General features: G+C 46.8%; 1 protein-coding gene across 1 annotated transcript in view; it reads right to left on the bottom strand.

Annotated features, from left to right (window-relative positions):
- Positions 1 to 6,127: 6,127 nt before the first annotated feature.
- The window catches only part of FAM78B (family with sequence similarity 78 member B), a 100,350-nt gene continuing 84,270 nt past the window's right edge, over positions 6,128 to 22,207 (bottom strand). Inside the window, exon 2 of the mRNA XM_053607954.1 lies at positions 6,128 to 6,867. Coding sequence (XP_053463929.1) covers positions 6,345 to 6,867 — 523 coding nt within the window. The 3' untranslated portion in view covers positions 6,128 to 6,344. The remainder of the gene's footprint in view (positions 6,868 to 22,207) is intronic.

Here is a 22,207-nt window from a genome sequence, read left to right as displayed (position 1 = left end):
TTAGCTGTTTGAAGGGCCAACCCCTGTTTTCTGGTTATGACAAATGTGGGCCTGAAGGCCGAGGAGGGGCTCCTGTGCTTGACCACGTGGTCTGCTGCCCACATCTATCCTGGTGAGAAGAGCTGCTTAAGTTCTCTCAGGGGTCCCTGGCAGGCCCAGCTGGGAGAAAGGCACAGGTTAGGATATGGGGACAGGAGGGCCTTGGGGAGCAGTCCTCAGGCAAATTGTGTGGCTGGTCCAGGTGGGGCCATGGAGAATGGGGCCACTGAGGCAAGTGCAGAGAGAGAGAGAAGCCAGCATCAAATACCCAGTACGGTGAGACAGCCCCTGGCTCTGCAGGGTGGGAAGAAGTATTTCATTTTATTTATACCTGCATGATGAAATCTGCGATGTCATGCCCAAATTGTGGGGCCGTTAAAAACAAGGGTAGTAAGACGAATAGGTCAGCCGAGACCCACAGACAGGTTTCAATAGTCACGTCTTTTCCTCTGTCATCTCTTGCCTGAGCCTGCGACAGGTAAAATATATGTTCCTGGCTGGATTTTCTAGTCAGCTTGAACTAGGCAAATTGTGCTGGGATTTAAAGTCTGCCCCAGAACTGATGTTCCACCTCCTTTCCTTTTCAAAAGGCCTCTGAGAGTTCCAGCTACACATTCTTTCCAGAGCTGCTTCCCGTACGTCTCTGCAGCAGCCTCCTGCCCTGACCTCCCTGAATAAGCAAGGTGGCTGCAGGAGCCCAGGGCCCACCCCCGTCCCCCAGGCCTCACTTGGCAGAAAGAGGAGTTTTCCTGAGATGCTGGCTGGGGCTGCTTTGGTGTCTCTGTTAACAGAGGAGGAAACTGAGGCCCAGAAGTTAAATGATATGCTCAAGTCCAGCTTACCCGGCTGGGCCCAGAAGATCTTAAGTCATGCTCAGTTCCTGGGCTCTGGCCTCCTTCCTTGGAGCACCCAAGTGGGCCTCCCTTCTACTGTGTGAGAGGAGAGGAATCATCTCAACCCAGACTCCTCTGTACAACTCATTGTTTTCCTAAAAATGCATCCAGAGATCACTCAGGGCAGCCCTGGAAGGTGTCCCTCTCTTAGCCCTGCCTGAGCGACCGCGGTGGCTGGACAAGCACAGGAGGGTGTTTGCCTTTAACAGTGGAAAGCACGTTCTGTGAGAATGGAGAGAAGCTCACATCCTTAGAGCACCAGAAAATGACAGTGAACTTGGAAAAGTCACTCGAGCCTTTTGCCTCAAATTCCTCATCTGTAAAATGGGGATATGATGGCAAACTTACAGGATTGTTGAAGATAAAATGACAAAATATTTGTGTCTATGCTACATAATATACTCATCAAATGTGAGTAGTTATTAATAATGAAAATGATGACAGAAGGACCAGGAGGCCAGTACTGAGATTTCACATCTCGAACAGAGATGCATTTCACTCTACACAGAGGAAGCAAAAGCCTTTTGTAAACTGCAAGGGTTGGTGATGGGTTCTGCCATGGGAGGGTGCATGGCTGACTCGGGGTGGGAGGGATGGCATTCCATCTCCCAGATACATTCCTATGGAAGTGTTTGGAGTGACCAAATAACCTTGGCTGTCCTCTGGCCACTGCACTGGCAACTCTTCTGATGGCCTTCTATAGGCAGATGTCCTACCAAGGAAACTGGAACCAGATGTACTCAAGATCTTAAAAGAAATTAATGGCAATAAGACTCTGGGGTAAAAATATCTGTGTGCACAGAGCTTGCTCACTCAGCTCCCTTTCTATCTAAGGATCATTTAGGCTTAATTATAGAGTTCAGGCGTTCACTGGGTTTTTGATTAATTTTCTTTTCAACTTGAAGAGTGCGTGTGGTGGGTCTGTGTGTGTGTGTGTGTGTGTGTGTGTGTGTTTACATCTTTCTTTGAAACTCAGTTGGGAGCTGGCTCCAGCAATGTTTAATTGCGCCCTCAGTTGTAACAAGAATATTCAATGTGCCAACCAGGGCTTGGAAAGCCATTGTTTCTACAGTCTCCGCCCCATAGGCTTCTCCCGCTGCGTTGAGGGATGGAGAGTGGCAGGGTCTTACTCAGCTGGGATCTCAGCTGCTTGGATGCATGCTTTCCTCCCCCTTTCCATACTTGTGGTGTTTAAGGGATTCTGAGACCAGGAGGGCAGATTTCCTACTCCGCTAATTACCAGGATTCTCCTGAGTGCTGGCGAGTGACAGCCAGCTTACCCACACAGCAGCCTGTCAGGCATTTTTCTGGGCCAATATCTCCAAGGATTGCAAGGTTCTCTGTATGAGAAAACACAGTTTATTCTCTTATTTTAATATATCCACTCAATAGATTTAATAGAGACTACATGCCTGTGTGGGTGAAAGTGACTTGCTTTCTCTTTTCCTTGTGTGTCCTAGGCAGAAAGGGGTCAATGTAGTGGGAGGACAGGGATTTGGAGCCAAAAGGCCCATTTTGGATCCTGGCTCTGTGTGCCAATGGTCTCATCATACGATCTGTGGATGGGGATAATAATAACAACAACAGTATTATGCTCCTCACATGACTGTCTGGGGATGAGAAAATGCATGTGGAAGCCTTTTATAAAATACTGGATAAATTAAGGTTCTTTTATTTTGCTGCTCAGAATTGCTGCTTTGAACATAGTTTTGACCTATGAGATAATAGGACAGAGGGATTTGTAGAGAGGTCTACGGAATGGGAGGTGGATAGGGGACTAGCTGCCAACCTTCCCACGTGCTGTGGGTCACAGTAATGACCCAGAAATGTAAAATGCATGCAGCAGAGAGCCCAGATTAAGGGTTCAACAGCAAAGCAGCTGTCACAGATAAAAGGGAATCTGGAGCATTCATTTTTGGGGACATACTAGCAATAAGGATTCCCTCCTGTTCTTTAAAGGATGGATCCAATTGCCTCTAGTTTTCAGACTAGTTGGTTTGTGAGGGAATGGTTCAGGTATAGTGACGATATTAAGGCTGGAGAGGCTTAAGGAGAGGCTGTGAGTCCCAGGTAAGTGTGACTGTGCTGTAAGGTAACACTTGGCAGACTCAGCACCTTCCCTTGGCTCTTCTGCTGGTTAGGTACGTGACCTTGAAGAGAGGACCTCATTTAATTGGGCCTCAATTTCCTCTGAGATCATGGGCTAAAAGATCTCAAAGGTGATTTGATTTAAAAATCTAAGACCTGGTGAAATGCTTTTTTCTCACACACAGGAATTCAAAACTCTTGTGCCACCAAGAAACTGTGTGTGTGTGTGTGTGCATAGAATTCAAATATAGTCCTGAGACCACCCAACTGAAATTCAGTGAAGGCACTGAATGGGCCCCTTTGAACTGATAGCATCTGTTATCAGACTCGGGCACCCTGAGGGGAAGGAAGGCCAGGTAGAAGGATGGAGGTGACCTCAACAGAAATTTCAAGGTACATTCTCTCTTTTAAGAGAGCCTTTCGTTTGACAGTATCCTAAGCTGAAAGGTAACAGTTAACCAAACACAGGAAGAAGAAGGGCTATTTCCTTGTAAAACAAAAATAACTTTAAAATAATTGTCTGCAGGGCAGTAGAGCATTCTGATAGGATGATTTCAGAACTGAGAGACCCAACTGTAGTGGTCACAAGAGTATAAATAATAGTAATCATGACGTATATTTGCATAGTGCTTTTAACTTTTATAAACACTTTCCTATCTATTTTTCTCATTTTGTCACTATGTAATTTCCCAACGAACTGCCTTAGAGTAGTTCTTTTAAAACTCTGAGAAGTGTGATGCTTCAGGGAGAAGTTTAGCTGAGTATTCTGCACCTTGCTTTATAAGTACAGACATGCCCTTGGAAAAATTATTCTATGTGTAAATATAATTGCGTAAGTCATATCTTATTTAAAGAAGCTAGGGAAATTTGAAAACAGAAATCTTGTACAGGATTTTGTAATGTAAATTCTCATCAATCTGTTGTCGTTAATTACAATTTCAGATTTTTAAATATCAAGTTTTCTTAAAGTGGGCCTACGTGGGTAAAACTGCAGCAGAAGTATCCACTCCCCTAGAATCCCATATGGGTGGCATCTAATTCAATCCATGGGGGAGACTGCTGTTTCTGATGTCAGCATGGAAAATAAGCAGCTTTATACTTCAGCCATGGAAGGAAGCAGGAGAAGGGACAAAGGAATCCCAATGTAACAGCTGAATTATTTCTAAGTGGAATGTTTCCAGGTCTTCTGTGAGTTGCTGACGTGTCATTAATGTGCTGTCATAAATAACTTGCCATCAATAGTTAATCTATAACACAGCAGCTGATGGTTGGGGTGTGAGGTTGACACTATGTAATTTGGAGTAAGTCTTTTAGCACTCTTATGTAAATAAGTACCATCCCCTGGGACTAGAACCTGAAATAAATTTAGCTAAATTGCATTTTTAATAAAGGCAATAAACAAGTCCTTCTGCTTTTTATCCTCTATCCACAACCCTGGTAGAAGACAGATCTTTGGAGCCAATCACAAGACTGCAATAATTGCTCTGAACCACAACTCTCTCATCTCTGAAATTAGGCTAGCAGGGTCTACTCATCAACTCCACTGAGAGATTTATACTTAGTTTGCATGGGGGAGGGTTTGAATAAGAAATCATGTATATAATCATTTGGATCATGGAGGATAAAGGGAAAAATTCATTTTGGGGAGAAGGGGAAAGGGTGATTCAATCTAGAAGAGCTAAAAAAGTCATCATGGGCGGCGCCTGTGGCTCAGTGAGTAGGGTGCCGGCCCCATATGCTGAGGGTGGCGGGTTCAAACCCAGCCCCGGCCAAACTTCAACAAAAAAATAGCCGGGCATTGTGGTGGGCGCCTGTAGTCCCAGCTGCTTGGGAGGCTGAGACAAGAGAATCTTGTAAGCCCAAGAGTTAGAGGTTGCTGTGAGTCGTGTGACGTCATGGCACTCTACCCGAGGGCGGTACAGTGAGACTCTGTCTCTACAAAAAAAAAAAAAAAAAAAGTCTTCATCATGAAGACTAAACACCCTGTAAAGGCTTTGTATTGGCCTGACTAAAGGAAACCTGGCCTCTCATCTTTACTGGTTGGCTGTCAGCAATATAAACTTGCTTAATGTGAGTACCTCAGATTTTCATTAAGGAGCTGTGCAGGTAAGCCTTATGAAGTACTTTCTCATAGATGCTCAGGAAGTTAAAATTGAGCTTCTGAGAAACATAGCGAAAGTAAACATATACAGATACACAGTGTGTGTGTTGTGCATGTACAAAGGCTATGTATGCAGGCACTGTGGGCAAATCTGCTGGTAATTATGCTACATGCATCCTGCTGTGTGTGTGTGTCTGTGTGTGCACACATTTTGTGTGCACTCTGTATGTTTATATAATTCAGAAACTAAAAAGAAACAGAATAAAAATACTGTTGTTATTTGTTGAAATGTCCTTGAAACTGTACATGGATTCATGGCTTACACAGTTTTTTCTTTCTTTCTTTGTTTTTTTTTTTTTTTGGTAAAGTTAGGGCTGGTGATGGGGTCTGAATAAACATCTGTAAACAAAATCACAGTAGGGGTTTCACTAAAAGCATGGGTAGGGTCCCAAATATTGCAGCTACTGCAGAATCCAGCAACAACATATCCGAACGCTGTGATTAAAAATACTCTTTGAGTATTAAACTATATTTTGGAAAAGAGGTGGGGTTGTGGGACCAATGAGAATTGCCATTGGTTAGTTCACATCAGCACCTTGGACAGTTCTGAGGAGGCTTTCCTCCTCAGAATGGTGTAGTTTTCTAGCACCATGTTCATTCCAGTGAGTTGGTTGAAGATCTGATAACCAACTAATAAATGCATAAGAATAACCACTTATTCCTTCCTCTCCCCACCCCCATTCGTTCATCACCTGACTTTGGTTCCACCCGTTCCCCCAGCACCCTCCTCTCAGACAGCAGGGCTGTCTGCCTTACAAACACCTGGTGTGGATGTTTTCACTCCCACTTCTAATTGGTTGGGAAGCAGCATTTGCCACAGGCACTCTTTAATTTCTTTTCCATCCCCTGCATCTCACAGGAAAGAAATGGTCAATTGTTCAGATAAAGGAATCATCCTGGTCAGCTCCAAAATATGGCTACTTGCATGGTAATCACAGCAAGTCTGTCAAATCAGTGATTTCTTTATTCCTTAGAGAAAAAAACTTCCTAAGGATTGTGGTTCTACCACCCAAGGAGCAGCCCTTCTCTTCATGAGTGGCTGCAAAGGCTGGCAAACCAAGAGGTCTGCTTTGGCTCAGAAATTCAGTTTGGCTCCTGGCAGCCCAACACCCGCACTGTGTATCTCAGGGGCATGTGCTCCACACAGTCAGGCCAGGCTGCTTCTACTTTGGAGGGATCACAACCAGAGGTGGTCCCCGCTTGGGCCTCCACATGAGGACCTGGGCATCGTTGGCATTGGGTTTCACCAGTGCATTAGGGGGGATGGGTTCCATCCGGCTCAAGATCCGGGGCTGCTCCTGCTGAGTCCTGCCCACCAGCCGGGCCCGCTGGCCCAAGAGCTGAAGAGGGTCCACCTCAATGTCCACCCTCATCCTCCACTTGATGGTCTGCAGAATGATCTTCTCCTTGGTGGTGATGTTCATGGCCACCAGCCAGGTAGTGAAACTTTGGTCCCTCTTGATTCTCGTGAGCAGTGGCACATTGCTGTCACTCACAGGCACCGCCCACGTCACACTGGGGTAGAAGTTGTCATTCATGCTGACGGAGAACCTGGAGATCTTGTTGGTGGGGCCAACCAGGGTGACAGTTTCTGTGGTGTTCCCATACCAAGGGTAGCTCACCCCATCTGAGTCACTGATGGCTTTTACTCTCCCTTCCCTCAAGTCAGGCAGTTCCCAGCTTGACCTGGCAAAGCAGAAGAGGTGCACAAGAAAAGAAGAGGCTGAATGAATTTTTCAAAAGCTGGAGAGGTGCCCACCACTTCCTAACATAGTCAACTCGGGCAAAATGGGGCATTTGGAGGGGAACGTAGGTCAAAAAGTTCTATGCTGTGCTGTTTCAGGATTAAATGAGAACAAATCAAAACAAAAAAAACAAAGCAATACCAAAACAAGTCAAATAAACCCTGGCTGACCCAACTGAGAGCAGGAAGCTCAAAGAGGCAGTTCCAAGACCACAAAGAGGCGTTGAATAGTTGAGATGGCAGTAATCAGCGTTAAGAATCATTCCGCTGCAAGTACCACTTTCTTGGGAAAAATGATAGTAAGATTTGTTTGTTGGGAAGAGCCGGTGGCTGAAATTTGCTGTGCTTGGAAGGAAGTATCATGTGGAGAGGAGGGAAAAAGGGGACAAAGTTAAAGGTTCTACTGACTTCTTAGGAAGTCATAGTAGACTTTCTACTCAACAAAGAGGGTTGTTTGAATTCTAGCCGTCAGTCAATCCAGTGGTTAGAAAACACAGACATAAAAAATGATAACACCAGGAGATAATGCTCACCTATAGAAGTCACCTGAATGAGGGCAGCCTTATTGCTAAGTCTGATGAACTTGCCATTCTAGCACTTGTCCACTTTTCCTGGCTGCCTTGGACTGTGTACAGTACCGTAAACCCTTGTCTTTCCCCCGCCACAGATGGTTGCCAATCGTCATCATCATCATCGTCACCATCACCGTCATTGTCGTCGTCGTCATACCCACACCTCTTGAGTGCTCGCTCCATTCCAACCACTGCCCTAAGTACTTTCCCTCATCTCAGTTAATGTTCAAAATATTCCACAAGAGAAATGAATTTTTATTTCTGTTTTACACACGAAGAGATAGAAACTTAAAGGTGTTAAGGTACATGCCAAGGGTCCTGCAGAAGGCGAGGGGTGAAGCTGGGAGTTGTCTGCCTCCACCACCCGTGCTTCTGACCACTCTATCTTACTGCCTCCCGAAGTGGCCTTACGTGGTGCTGGAGGAGCCAGAGCCACGGGAAGCTGGACAGGACCCTGGCTGGTAAGGACAGGAGTTTAGTCAGCAGAGCCTGACTACGCGTTCTTCATGTTTCCACTCATGGGCCCAGGGATGATGCTTGGTAATAATAAATAAGAATTTAATAAAGAAAGAAATGAGACTGCTTCATTCCTTAGCTAGGAGGTGGTGGCCTTGTTTGATACAAAGTTCTTCCTCCTATGAAATGACAGAACATCCTGCTCTTACACAACTGGTCTAAGAGAGAGTTGTGCTGTCAAGTTGACGCTGAATACATCTCAGCATCTCTAACCGTTATGTGGGGACCTGGAGACACTAACTGCTGCCTTCTGCTACCTCGCCCCTCACTCCCAAGCAGTTCCCGTGCCAGTGAGCCCCAGCTTGAAGTGAAGGCTACCTGTGGAGGAGGTGAGCCCACAGGTGCAACAGCCTTTTTTCTTGTCTCCATGCCCTTGACAAATTCTGGGAGTAACTGTGTACATCATGGTTGGTAGACCCTAATCATGAATTGATCTGGTACAGAAAATCAGAGAGAGCTCATTTTGCTACATATGCTATTGTAGCTGGGGGTAGTAGCCTGCAGGTAACTCTATAGCCGCTTCTTACTATAGAAAAGAGACTATTGTTTGAGTAGGATATAATCACGTAAGGGTCGTAGGTTGAGTGGAGACTCAATTTTCTCATTAGGTCCATCAGATGGCCATTCTGGATTCAGTTTAACACCCTCAGCCAAAGGGCAAACACAATTCATTATTCTGTCACCATATATGTATTCCATCCTGAACACTGCTAACTGTAGCATACTGCCCGAGGAATGTGGTTTTGAGCTGATGTGTATCTCTTACAACACTGTCCATTTCAGGACTGGCTACCTTGCTGGTCAATTCAGTCTCTGGAGACTTTTATGCCCATGTTTTAGACCCCATCTTCCCGCCCCGAGCCACATAAGCAGACTTGGGCCCAAGATCTATAGTTCAATCCTACAAGCTTAGTCATAAAACTGACTTTGGTCCCAGGTTTTCTGAAAAGCAGAGATGATACAAAAAGGCAAACTCCTGTACCTGTGTCAAGAGAGAAGAAAGTGATCCTTTTCCTGGAGGATTCTTTGGAATAGAGAAATAAAACAGGCTTCTTAATCATCACATCAGACCAAAGACATCTGGCCACGTGTAGCCACTGGGCATAGTGACCCTGGGAGGCTACACGTTAGTTCTACCTGCATTGCTGTCACGTCTGCAAATGCTCTTGTGAAAATCCCTCAGTTTGAGGCATGTTCTCTTCCACAGCCTTGCGACCCCAGGTCTATATCATTAAGGAGAGGTAGACTTTGGAAATATCCATGTCTTTTATGAAAAATAGATACTAATGCCCATCCTAAGGCAATGGCTGGACTCCCTACCTCCCTCCACTTTTTTTTTTTTTTTCCAAAAAGAGAGTCATGTCTATAAAATCCACGACTAGTTTATGCAGCTGAAAACATGGCTTTGATAAGGGGTTTCTGAGAAGTCACTGAAAAGCTCCAAGAATGACAGCACCATGTGAGTAACACGATGGCCATGTAAGGGGCCTACTTTGAGCCAGATGCTGAAGGTATTTCAAGTTCTGCATGGCCCACACTGAACTCCTCACCTCCATAGGTTTTCTTCCCTGTCGCTGCTCCAGAGGATGTCCCATTGCCCACCTGATCTTCCAGGCCAGAAGCGAGGGCCATCTTTGGCTCCTCCTGTCTCTTTGCCTGGACTGCCACAGCCATGGTACCTCTGCAGCCTCTGAAACTTGCCTCATAGTGATGCTTGAGGTCATCTTCTTCTCTCCATCCTGCTCTTCCCACCCTTACTTAATCCAAGCCCTCAACATTTCTTACTTGTAATGGTCCATAATTGGTCTCTCTGTAACTAACTCTGGAATCCATCTTGTAGGTTGCACAAGTGCTCAAACATGCAAGTCTGATCAAGACCTCTCTATACATAAAACCCTTCCAAGGCTTTTCTATATGGCTATCACTGACATCACCCACAGGGGAAAATGCAAGTTTCTTAACAGGGCATATAAGGTTTTCCGTGATGTAGCCTCCCCTTCTACACGCAAGGTTTTCCGTGACGTAGCCTCGCCACATACTCCATGCTGTTTCTCACCTCTTCCCCTTTGCTCATCCTGTGCCCTCTGCCCACACTGCTCTTCCTTCTACTCAAGCTTCACTGTATCTAACTGCTCATCCTCTGAAAATCAGCACATGTACAACAGTCACCTCTTCTGGGAAGGCTTCTCTTCCCTGCACCCATGGAAGTACGCAGATCCACAGGTGCCAGATTATATGGTAACTCAATGTTTATGTGCCTGACTGCCCATTAGATTATGATTTCCTTGAGGCTGAGGATTGTGGCTTGTTTTTAAATCATTAGTGTCTAGCATTTTGCTGGCACATAGAACTTAAGTCTTTATCAAAGGAATAAATATTTTATTCAAGTCATTTTCATGCCTGTATTCCTGGACCTTGGTAGAACTTGTACTACATATACAACGTGTTTTAGCACGGTTTCACAATTTATATATTCACTCACCTTTTAAAGAAAAGCTAACCTCTACTATTCATTTAGAATCTATTATTAGCATCATACCCTGTAATTAAAGTTATTTATCCTTAAAAGGGCAAGGGATAAGCCACAAAAATAAAATGAATTAGTAAATAGGAATGTATTTTAGTGATGATCACGCCACCATATACCCAGATACAAAAGTGAGTGACACAGACTTAAAGTGATACAGAAATTCAGAGACATGGACGTCCACGCAGGTGATGGGATATGGACTGTTAGGAATAAAGATGGGCTTTTCCAGGCAGGAGGCTCCATCGTGGGCCAAAGTGTAACATGGAGCGTCTGGGAAACAGACAATGAATCCTAGGAAGGGAAAGTTTTGGCAAGAAAGGAGACGCGGCTGGGCAGGCAGGGCAGTGCTAGTGTGCGCAGTGCCTTCTAATAAAGGGCACAGGCTCTGGGGCTTCATCCAAGAGGTGGTGGGGCTTGTGCTCAGAAGAGTGAATTTCCAGGAGGAAGAGTAATGTGAAAAGCAGAACTTGAGGACTAAAGGGAGGGAATGGGAATGTGTAGGAGCATTTGCAACACTGTGAGTCTGTGGGTGATCCTTGTGGACACCTTGTCTAGGCTGGTGGCTGAAGGAATGGATGGGAGGAACCACATGCAGGATGCTATAAGGGTAGGTCCTCCGAGGTTTGGTAACTAATTGCCTTTGAGGTACGAAGGAAGAGATAAAGTGGAACCATCTCTCAGAAGGCCTAAGCATGGCTGATTGTGTTTAGAATCATCCGCAGAGGTAACAAGGCTGTGGCCTGTCACTGCCCATCCCCACCCATTTCTAGATCAACCCACAATGGTATTTCAGGGTGAACGCCCTGAACCTCCTCTAGGGAGTGAGGGTGGAGTCCTGTTTGTCTTTGTCTCCTGGCCCAGAACATGGTGCCTGGCTTATGGTGCACGCTCACTGCTCTTGTTTCTCCTTGTATGTCACTGTTTCTTCCTTCATACCCTTTGCTGGGTCTACCTCACCTCCCAACCTTTTAACATGGGAGGGCCCCGGGGCTCAGTTTTTGGTCCTCTTCTTTTTTCTAACTATTTGCCTTTCCTTGGTGATCTCAACTGTTCTAGTGAGGTTCAGTGCCATCTGCACTCTGACAACCTCCAAACTTCTCTCTCCAGTCTGGATTGTTCCCTTCAGCTCCAGATCCACATCCTCTCCAGCCCACTTGCCAAAGTTAGATAGTCACTCTTGACCCATCTCTCACATTCTACACACTACCAGCAAATCCTGTTGATGCCATCAAAATGTATCTAGAATTCAACTCCTTCCCAGCACCTCCTCACTGTGACCCTGGTCCAAGCTAGCCTATAGTTGTTTCTCTTAGATTACTGTAAGAGCCTCTAACTGATTCTACTAATGATGCTGCCATTCTGCTGCCCCGTCCATTTTTAGCATGGCAGCCCCAGTGATCTTGTTAAACATTTGTAAAATTGTGTCACCTGCTCGGAATGTTTCCATGTCTCCTAACCCATGCAGGAAAAACCCCGCTATTTAAAATGGCTTATGTCACCCTACCTGATCTGGCTCCTCATTTCCACTCTGAACTCACCTACTTTTCTCTCTTTTTTGCCCATTCTGGCCTCTGTGTTGCTGAAAGACCATGCTGAATAAACTTCCACCTCCCCTTCCAGGGTAAATCTTTGCCCTTGCTATTCATTTTACCTGGAGCATTCTTCCCTCAAATATGTGAAAGCCTTGCTCCTCATTTCTGGCTCAAATACCATGTTCTCAGCACAATTTCCTGACAATCGTATTTAAAATTGCAACCTCCTGCCCTCCCACTCCCATCCCCTGCCTGTTTTATTTTTTTCTCCACAGCACCTTCTACTATACTGTATAACTTACTTTGCTAATGGTCTTTCTCCCCTCACCTTACTCCTCAAATGTAACCCCTAAGGAGGGCAGAGATTTCATGCATTTTATTCACTGCTCTATATTCACTACCTAGAACAGTGTCAGGCAAACAGAAGAAACTTGAAATTATTTACTCGATAAATTAAGCATCAAACTGGTCTAAAGTCAATGATGAAAGACCATGAGTTTCAGAGTTTCCGTTTGGATGCTGCTGCTTTTGCAGAGTTGATTATGTAGGTGAACTCAGTGGGAGGCAGCTGCAAAGTTGGGTCTAGAGCTTGGAAGAAAGTCAGGGCTAGAGATGTAACTTTGGCAACTATCTGCCTGGAGAGGATCAGGTGATACAATAGTGACGGGTAAGATCTTTGGAAATGATAGATCTTCAGAAGCTTGTTCAGATGGCCAGAAACAAAGAGAAGTCTGAAAAACAAAAGGGATAGCCTGTGAAAGAAAGGGGAGAACAACTTCCAAAGTCAAGAAAATTTCAGGGGGTCAGCACTGTCAAAAGGCACAGAAATTTTCATCAAACTAGTTAACATAGTGTACATTAATGCAATCACGGGGTACAATGTGCTGGTTTTATATACAATATTTCAAATTATCTATAAAACCAGCACATTATATCCCATGATTGCATTAATTACACAGCTATGATTTAATTAAAAAAAAAGGCACAGAAATTGAGGAGTGTAGGGTTAAGGAAAAGCCATTTATTAGCTACTAAGACAGCAGTAAAGACTTGGCACCTGTAACTCAGTAAGTACGGAGACGGACACATACACTGAAGCTGGCGGGTTTGAGCCCGGCCAGGGCCTGCTAAACAACAATGACAACTGCAACCAAAAAATGGCCAGGTGTTGGGGCGGGCGCCTGTGGTCCCAGCTGCTTGGGAGGCTGGGGCAAGAGAATCGTGTGAGTCCTGGAGTTTGAGGTTGCTGTGAGCTGTGACGTCACGGCCCTCTACCTACGGTGACATAGTGAGACTCTGTCTCAAAAAAAAAAAAAAAAAAAAAGCAATAAAGCAGGGCCAGGCACTGTGGCTTACGCCTGTAATCCTAACACTCTGGGAGGCTGAGGCAGATAGACTGCTTGAGGAGTCTGAGACTAGCCTGAGCAAGAGCAAGACCCTGTCTCTACTAAAAACAGAAAAACTAGCTGGGTGCTGTGGTGGGTGCCTGTAGTCCCAACTACTCAGGAGGCTGAGGCAAGAGGATCTCTTGAGCCCAAGAGTTTAAGTTTGCTGTGAACTATGATGATGCCACGGCTCTACATCCAGGACAACAGAGTGAGATTCGGCCTCAAAAAAAAAAAAAAAAAAGACAGCAGTAAAGATATGCTGGTGGAAGCTCTTCTGTATGGGGCTACGGAGGAAATGAGCAAGCTCGAGAAAATACAGACAGTGGAGTGGAGAGCTGGTCCAACACCATGGCTAAGGCAGTGTTTCTGTAGCCAGGCTGCCGACACCTGCGCGTGTAAGCCTAGTGGCACCCCTTCCTAGCTGGGTGGGTTCAGACAGGTGTCTAGTCCTTCCTGTACTACTTCCCCCACCTATAAGATAGGGCTGACAACAGCACTTACTTGATGTACTTGAGAATTAAACGAGATAACCATTGGGAAATATAGAGCAAGGTGTGTGGCCCAGAGTGACACTGGAGTTTAGGTATTAGTGAGTAGCAGCAGTGGGGGATGGGGAGGCGAAGGAGGAGACTAACAGCCACTGAACGCTTCCCTGTGCAAGCCCTTGACAGTGGCCCTACAAGGCAGGAATCACTACACTCTGTTCACACACAAGGAAATGAATCTCAGAATAAATTGTTGAAAGTCACACATAGGAAGGGCCAATGCTAGGACTCAAAGTCAGGGCTCTGTGACCCCTACCCTGCCTTTCCATGTTTGTGGCAAGAGCTCCTTTGAGCTCTTAATCTCACTTCCCTTGCCTTAAAGTCTTTGGTGCTGTGTGCAGAGAAGTGCTAAACTGCCTTGAGGAGATACGGATATCTGAGCCAAGCTAAGAGGTACTTGACCTCAAGCAAGTCACTCCTGCCAGCTCTGGTTTTTTATTTGTGCAATGGGAAGAAAAATAACTCTAGGCTTCCTACATCTCAGAGCTATTAGAAGGATCAAATGAAGTGATGATGTATGAGCAAACGCTTTGTAAACTATAACACGCCATGTCAATATTAGTTATTATCTCATTTCCTTCCTTCTCCTACAACCCTTCTCCTCACTGTGATAAACACAAGGCTTTCGCTTTAGACAATCGGCCATTGACCCCAAAGCTCACAGCTAATGGACTCGCCAATGGACCTAATAATGAAAACATTGATTATTGCAACCCTCATGCTTTCTGCAGCCTGTTTTTAGAAGAGAGGCAAATCTCAATCAAACAAGCTCATGTTAAGCATTTCATTCAAATAAGCAGGCCCTAGGTTAAGGTTGAGGCTCCACCTTGGCCCAGTCAGTTCTCCCAGTGCCCGTGAGCGGTAGGGCAGCTTCTTTGAGAAGACCCCCGATGTCCTTCTGAAGCTCTATAGTCACCGAGAGATGGGGGAGCAGGGGAGCAGCACTCGCAGCAGAGAGTTGGCAGATGCACAGGGCTCTACTGATACTAATGTCCCTTGGTGCAGTGGGGGCTGGGAGCAGGGGGAAGTACACACAGAGGCATGATGATTCCAAGCCCAGAGAACTTCCAGGGCAGGCTTTGAGATCTGGGATGGTGCTGCCCTTAACCCCAGGTGAGTGGAGCCCTGGGCTGACCTTTAACAGTACTAAAGTTTTTTAACTTCTGACCATGCCTTACCACACTGGGCAAGGAGTCTAGAGGGGCTAAGAGGATGTGCCCCTTCTTCCAGGCCACCCTCTGGGTACCCAGGATCTCAGTATTTCCAGCCCAGATGATGCTAAATATGTCACCAGGGTCTATGCAGGCCTTTTCCCTGGTCTGTCTCCCCTGGGGTAGTCCACTGTGTACTTTGGGGCCCAAAGAGTGGCCAGAGGGTGGCTGTTTGTTGGGGGTATGAATAGAGTTTGGCATCCACATGCATGATGGTACATCTCTCTCAACCTGGTACAGAGCCAAGGGTAGGGAGAGGCTGGGGCAAGGCTCAGGGTCTGCTGCTCCCGAACCGCTGCATTCTGGGACAAAGCTTTGAGGCACCCAGGTTACTCTAAATTGGAACACAGCCTTCAGGTTATTGTGCAGGTATATTTTTCTGGCAGGAGGACAGAACTTACTTAATTCACTACACTGTTAGTTTCAAGTATAACTTTTAAATATTTAGAAATATGATACCCAGGTCTTAGTTCTCTTATCCCAGAGCCAGCAAACATTAAGGATGAGTGGAGCTGGGAGATATGGACACACCGCTCGGGAACCCTAGACAGTTCTAACCTGGAATTTTTTTTGCTTTTGTTAGTGTGTTTTTTCACATCTGTTCGGTCTTAGTATTTACAAAGCCCGCTTACTGTTATCCATTTCATCCATCAGCCACGCAAGGTGGCTACCACAGGACTTTCCATTCTATAGTAAGGAACTTGCTAAAGGTCTGGAGGCCAGTGAGGTTTTGTGAACCAAAAATCTGATTCATTTTAAATCACATGCTTTTTTTTATTTTTTATTTTTCGAGACAAAGTCTCACTAAGTTGCCCTTGGTAAAGTGCTATGCTGTCATAGCTCATAGCAACCTCAAACTCTTGGGCTTAAGCGATTCTCTTGCCTCACCCTCCCAAGTAGCTGGGACCACAAGCGCCCGCCACAATGCCCGGCTATTTTTTTGTTGCAGGTGTTGTTTAGCTGGTCCGGGCTGGGTTTGAACCCGCCAGCTTCAGTGCATGTGGCCAACACCCTACCCATTGACCCACGGGCGCTGAGCCTAGTAAGCACTTTCTATATATTACCTAATTTAAATTTCCCAGCAACGTTAGAAATAGGTACTATTTTTATTCCCACTTTACATGTGGTGAAATTGAGTCTTTTTTTTTTTTTTATTGTCGGGGATTCATTGAGGATACAAAGAACCAGGTTACACTGATTGCTTGTGTCAGATATGAAATTGAGTCCTAACCGCTGTGCTACGGTGCTGAGCTGCACATGCTCTTTTATGATACCTCCCTGGTACTAAATTAAAGGTCCAAAAGTTTTCAAAAATAATGATAATATCATTGATGATATCAGCCAATCCATCCACACTGCTATGATCCTATCAGTGGTTAAAATATTGAAACATTTTGGGAACAATGCCCATCTCCTTTCCCATGAGGCCACCTGCCTGGCTACCCACGTCTATCCTCAGGCTCTTCACCAGACCTCTCCAAAGGGCCTGCTGCTCCCATATCACTAACTAAAGGGTTAATGTGGGCACAGCTAGACCAGTTGCAGTTCTGAGGTGATATTAGCTCTGACCTTTGCTCACTGGTAGCTCCTGGAATGCCAGGCTCTGTTCTGAAAGTTTGTGGCCTTACCAGCCATGTTGAGCCTGCTCTCTGAAGTGATCCTGACTGCTGAGTTAACTTCACTGCACTTAGAGAGGGGGGAAAGAGGCTCCCACCTTCTTTCTTCATCTTCTTGGCTCAAACCTATGGAGCTACTATTTGGGTATGTGGCAAGTTTAGCTAAAGAGAAACCCGCACTCTTGTAAATTCAGGCTTTCCCCATTGAAGGCTGAGGGCGTTCCTGTGAGGCTTATACTTAGAGTCACTCCTGACTTCCCAGCACGTTTCTCTCCTCCCAAAGCCTCTGCGGGAAGAGCTGGACGAGCTGGAAGTGCATGGTCGGAGAGGAGGAGAGAGGCGGCGCAAGGGAGGCGCTCAGGGTTGAGCTGGGAGGTGGGGAGCTAAGCCAGGCCCTGTGTCACCTGGGCAGCCACTGGGCCGCCAGACACCAATTCCCAGCCCCGGCTCTGGCATGCATCCTGATCCTCAGATGGTCTTCACCACAATTACAGAGTAAGTTTTAAAACTAGAATGTTCCTTATTCTGCACTGTTTATGTCAGATCCCGAGAAGCCTGTGAATACTCCCCTCCTCCCTTCACCTCTGCTCCCTCCCTTTCTGACCACATCCGTTCCTTTCTGGCACACAGGGAGGCATTTTTTCCCACTGCAGAAAACATAATTTCCAGTGTTTTTCTAGGGCCATCAGTACTGGGAGAGGCTCCTTGTTTAGTTACCCACCTCATGTTCTGTTTAGACTGAGTTTTGCTAGCACTGCAGACAACGTCTCCCTGTGTATTTATCGTTCGTCACGTGGAGGGCAGTTCACCTTGTGCCCCCTAGGTTGCCTGGGCTGGGTGTTTAGAGGCTTCCACTGAGGCCTATTTGACAGGCTTGAGGGCTGGGGTCAGTGGCTACTTTTGTGGGTCATGTCTGATGGTGGTTACTCAGGGTGGACTCCAATTCTCAGCTTCTTAGAGCAGAAGCCAGACAGCCTCACACATGGGTGTGGGCTCACTCACATCTGCAGATCTGTGCTGTTTCTCTTATAAGGGCCATGTCTGCTGGCCATACATAAGCCCTTCTGGCTCCTTAGCAGGCATGGGACCTTGTGCTAGGCCCAGCCGGTCTGCCCCCATTCTCAAGGAGCTCACAGCCCACCTGTGGTGACAAGTCTGATGCCCTCCTGAGAAAAAGTAAAGTCCTTCTCATGTCCAGGCTCTTTAGGTGACAAGAAGAAGCAGAGATGACCTAGGAGTAGAGATCAGGGAGGCTTCTCAGAGGTGATGCGGAGAAGTGGGGCTGCAATGGGACCCAACGGTAAGAGGTGCTCAATGTGGGCCGCCTTCCAGGTGGAGAAGGGAGCACAGTGCAGAGACCCCGCCTGTCCACCAACCACACCCTCCTTTCTTATCAATATGGTTCTCTGCTCTGCCTTCACCATATGGCCAGAATTTGTCCCTTCTCTTGGACTCCATGGCCACCACACTGCTCCATGCCATTTTCCCTCCTTCCAGGGCCATGGGACATGCTCCTCACTGGGCCTCTGCTTCCAAGGTTGCCCTGCCGCCATAGCCATGAACGTGAACTTTATCAAATGTAAACTGGATCAACTTTATCAAATGTAATCTAGACTGGGCAGAGCTAGACAGACTGAGGGCTGGCCTGAGTTGATGCAGAGACGCAGTATGGGGTGCGGGAAGACACCATGACCAGGATGTGGCCAACAAATTGGACACTGCCACCTGCTGACCACGTGGCCTTGAGAAAATGGCAAGGCCTCTTTGGGCTTCCATTTCCCATATGAATGGGGATAATAAGAAAACCTACCTTGTAGTTTTTTTTTTTTTTTTTAAATGAGAAAACCTATAAAAAGCAATCTATATTGTGCCTGACACTTAACAGGTGCTTTGTAAATGGGAACTATTACAATGGGCATTGCTCATTTGAAAAGAATGTGGTCTGGCTGGGACCTGAACCTCCTCAAAGGGTAAGACCCATTTCTTCTGTTCATGGAAATAAGAACTATTTTCCTTTCATCTTGACAAGGTAACAGAAGGGCAGATGGTGATACTTCATTTATAAAAATGAGGACACTGGAGTAGAGAGAGGAAAAAATGAACCACTGGCAACGCACACCAAGAAAGATGCACATCCAGGCACATGATTCCTTTCACAAGGCTTTTCTGAGTGCTACTTTGTTCTCACCAATGTGTTAGACTTTGTGGATAACAGATAGGACACAGAGGACAGACAGAAACACACACACACATAGACACACTCACACAACTCTTCCTTGGGAGGAAGGGTTTCCAGTCTAAAAATATCTGCTCTGGAGGCTACTAGCCTGGCTGCCCTTCAGGGATGGTTTTTGGGCTATTTTCTCCAATGTGAGCCCTTTCGCCCTCAATTTCCTCATTTATAAAACCAGGAGAGTGGAATAAATAGCCTAATGGATAGGCTATGTCTAGCTCCTGTAATCTCCTACTAAAGGCCTCAGTCTTGTGCTGATCGTGAGTGGGATTTTCAGGGCTGCAAAGGGAAGAAATTAAGTTTCTGAAGAGGGACAGGTAGTGGCCATTCCCCAGGGATGAACCCCTTCTCTTAGAATACAAGACCCCCACCACTGGCTCTCCCTGAACTCTAAGGCTACTGGGGAGTCAGGGTGGCTTCCCTGCACCTGGGTCCCCATCCACTCTCCTCTCCATGGCTCCAGCCCCTCCTGGTGGCATCTCCTGCACTAGTGTCACTCCCCTCCTGTGTCACTCCTCAGGAGCTGACACAGGTCTCTGATTTGCTGCTGCTAGGCTTCTAGTGATGTGTCGGGTGGTGCGGGGAGGTGCAGCTCCTGCCTGCCTGGTGCTCAGAGCGCAGCCCCACAGCCAGGTCACCCCCAGAATGCCCACTGGAGTCTAGAATCCTACAGCTCCTAGAACTGGGAAAGGCCTTGACACTGAGAGTACGCAGCCCCTTTCTTCCTTTCCATTTTTTCACTTTATGCCTTGTCATTGACTGGGAGGAGACGTCGTTCACTTATTTCCTTTTGTGTTATTCAAGTAGAGTTCTAGTTTGGTTATCTTCTGGTGGATGCCTGCAGGAGGACATCTGGGGGTCCCCTCATGTACTGTGCCTTGGTTAAGTGACAGAGTCTGGCACTGCATGCTTGGTGGCCTCATTGATTGCTTTAGCACAAAACATATGCAGTTCTGTTATTTATAAAGACATGACTGGATTTCCGTGACAGAATCTCTCTTTTTTTTTTTAAGAGACTGAGTCTCACTTGTCGCCCTCAGTAGAGTGCCATGGCGTCACAGTTCACAGCAACCTCCAGCTCTTTGGGCTTAGGCAATTCTCTTGCCTTAGCCTCCCCAGTAGCTAGGACTACAGGTACCTACCACAACGCCCAGCTATTTTTTTGTTGTAGTTTGCCCCAGGGCCGGGTTCAACCCCTCCACCCTTGGTACATGGGGCCAGGGCGCTGCCCTCGCGGCAGAATCTCATGGCAGCACATGCATCTGAGGGGCACAGTGAACACTGAGCATGCTTGGCTGGAGGCCCTGGGAGCTCTGAGGGGAAGGAAGGCCCCTCTGCCATCCCTGGACATCTGCACCTAAAGCTGGGGCCTTAGGTCTGGAGGCTGGTTCCCGAACTCAACATCCTAGCTGCTGCACCTTCTTCCCATCTAATGTGAGAATCAAGGAGAATGAATTTTAAGGTTAAAGAGATTTTTTAAAAAAAAATTTCAGGTTAATGAGAGGGTACAAACAACCAGGTCACAATATTTGAATTGGTTAGAATCTCGTAGTTGTGTCCTGTACCCAAAAGTTGTGCCATACACCCCTACATTGGGATCAAGGAGATATTACTATGGAAATGATTGTCATACTGTCTCCAGGATGAAGGAAGAGTCATTAGATACTTATCAGCTGAGGCCTGATACTTATCTTCTCAGGCCTCATTGCTTACTGAAGCCTTGGTGACACCGTGAGACGTGGCCATGGCCCAGACATGACCCACGGTGGGGGGTCAATGCGGAGTCTGGACTAGGGGCTCTTTGGCCTCAGTAGTCTGTGAGAGTCCAGAGCTTAGAAACCAGGAAATAAAGTCAAAGTCAAAGTCGAAGAGATGTGTGTATCAGAGCAAGAACAAGGCCGAGGGAGCCACAGAGGACAATAGCTATGGTGGCAAGGTTGAGATGGTCAAGGCAGGCAAGGGTGGGAATCTCAAAAGTTGGATATTGTTACTACTACCAATAAGAGCAGCTAATATTAATGTGGAGTTTTCCATGAGGCAAGCATTCCACCAAAGGTCTGATGTAGCAGCCTCAAAGTCAGCGCTGTGCCACTCTTTTTCTTTTGCTTAAGAGAGCTGAGGCTCAGGCCAAATCACTCACCAATGTCACAAAGCAAAGAAGTGGCAGAGCTGGGATGAATGTCGCTCTGTTCACCTGCATCTCCTCTTCCATCAGAATCAAAGGCTGCTGCAGCCAGTACTGACCGGAGCCTCCTCTACAAGGATTCCCCCTGTCCTACAAGCCCAAAGCGCTGGGTCTGTCTCCAAGTGACATCAGAGCTGAGGCATGTCCCTAGAGGTGCACTGGCAGAGGGACAGGACTTTGCTGGCTGCTGGGAGCACTTACTTCCAATTGTACAAGGCAGCGTCAAGGTGGGAAGATGAAAGGAGCTTCCCAGTTCCCACCCAACAATGCCCAAGGACAGCGGGGAGAGAGCAGGGAAGGGTCAGGCCCACAAAAGCTGAGCAGAGGGAGGGAGATCAGGAAAATAGGGATGAAGGCGCTGTGGTCTAGAGGCATGGACTTTTGAAATCAGTTTGTTGTTTTCATTAATTTTCCACTTGTGTTCTTCTCACGCCGTGTTTCACTGTGTGCTGAGCAGGTCAGCAGATGTGGAGCATCTGACGCCACAATGATCAGAGCAGCGGCTCTGAGCCAGGCAGGACTGTGAGCATGCCGGCAGCTGGTGTGTGCCCTGGTGACAAGACAGTGAGAATGCCTTCCTGGACAGGTCCCAGCTTAGCACACAGAAGCTGCAGCGTGTAGAGGTGGGGCCACGCTGACACACCTGTGGGGATGCAGGAATTCACATGGGTGTTACCACACTAGAGGAGCAGAGAGACCGCAAAATTTCTCCATGTTCCCCTGGTGTGGCCTCATGAAGCACCGTCCGGGTGGGATACCCCTTTCTGCTCTCACTCATTCTGCAGGGCCACTAGGATCACCTCCCCCATTTTGCAAAGGAGTTAAACTGAGATACAGAAAACTTAAGCGACACGGAGCCTGACAGCTAGAGTCAGCCCTGGAAGCAGAGCGCTCGGCCTTGCAGATGCCTGCACAGCCCAAGTGTAACCTCATGGAAGGACACCGCCATTCCTT

Source organism: Nycticebus coucang, chromosome 10 (genome assembly GCF_027406575.1).
Source record: "Nycticebus coucang isolate mNycCou1 chromosome 10, mNycCou1.pri, whole genome shotgun sequence".
Lineage (NCBI taxonomy): Eukaryota > Metazoa > Chordata > Mammalia > Primates > Lorisidae > Nycticebus > Nycticebus coucang.
The sequence above is the reverse complement of the archived record's forward strand: the minus strand, read 5'-3'. Positions and strand labels throughout refer to the sequence as shown.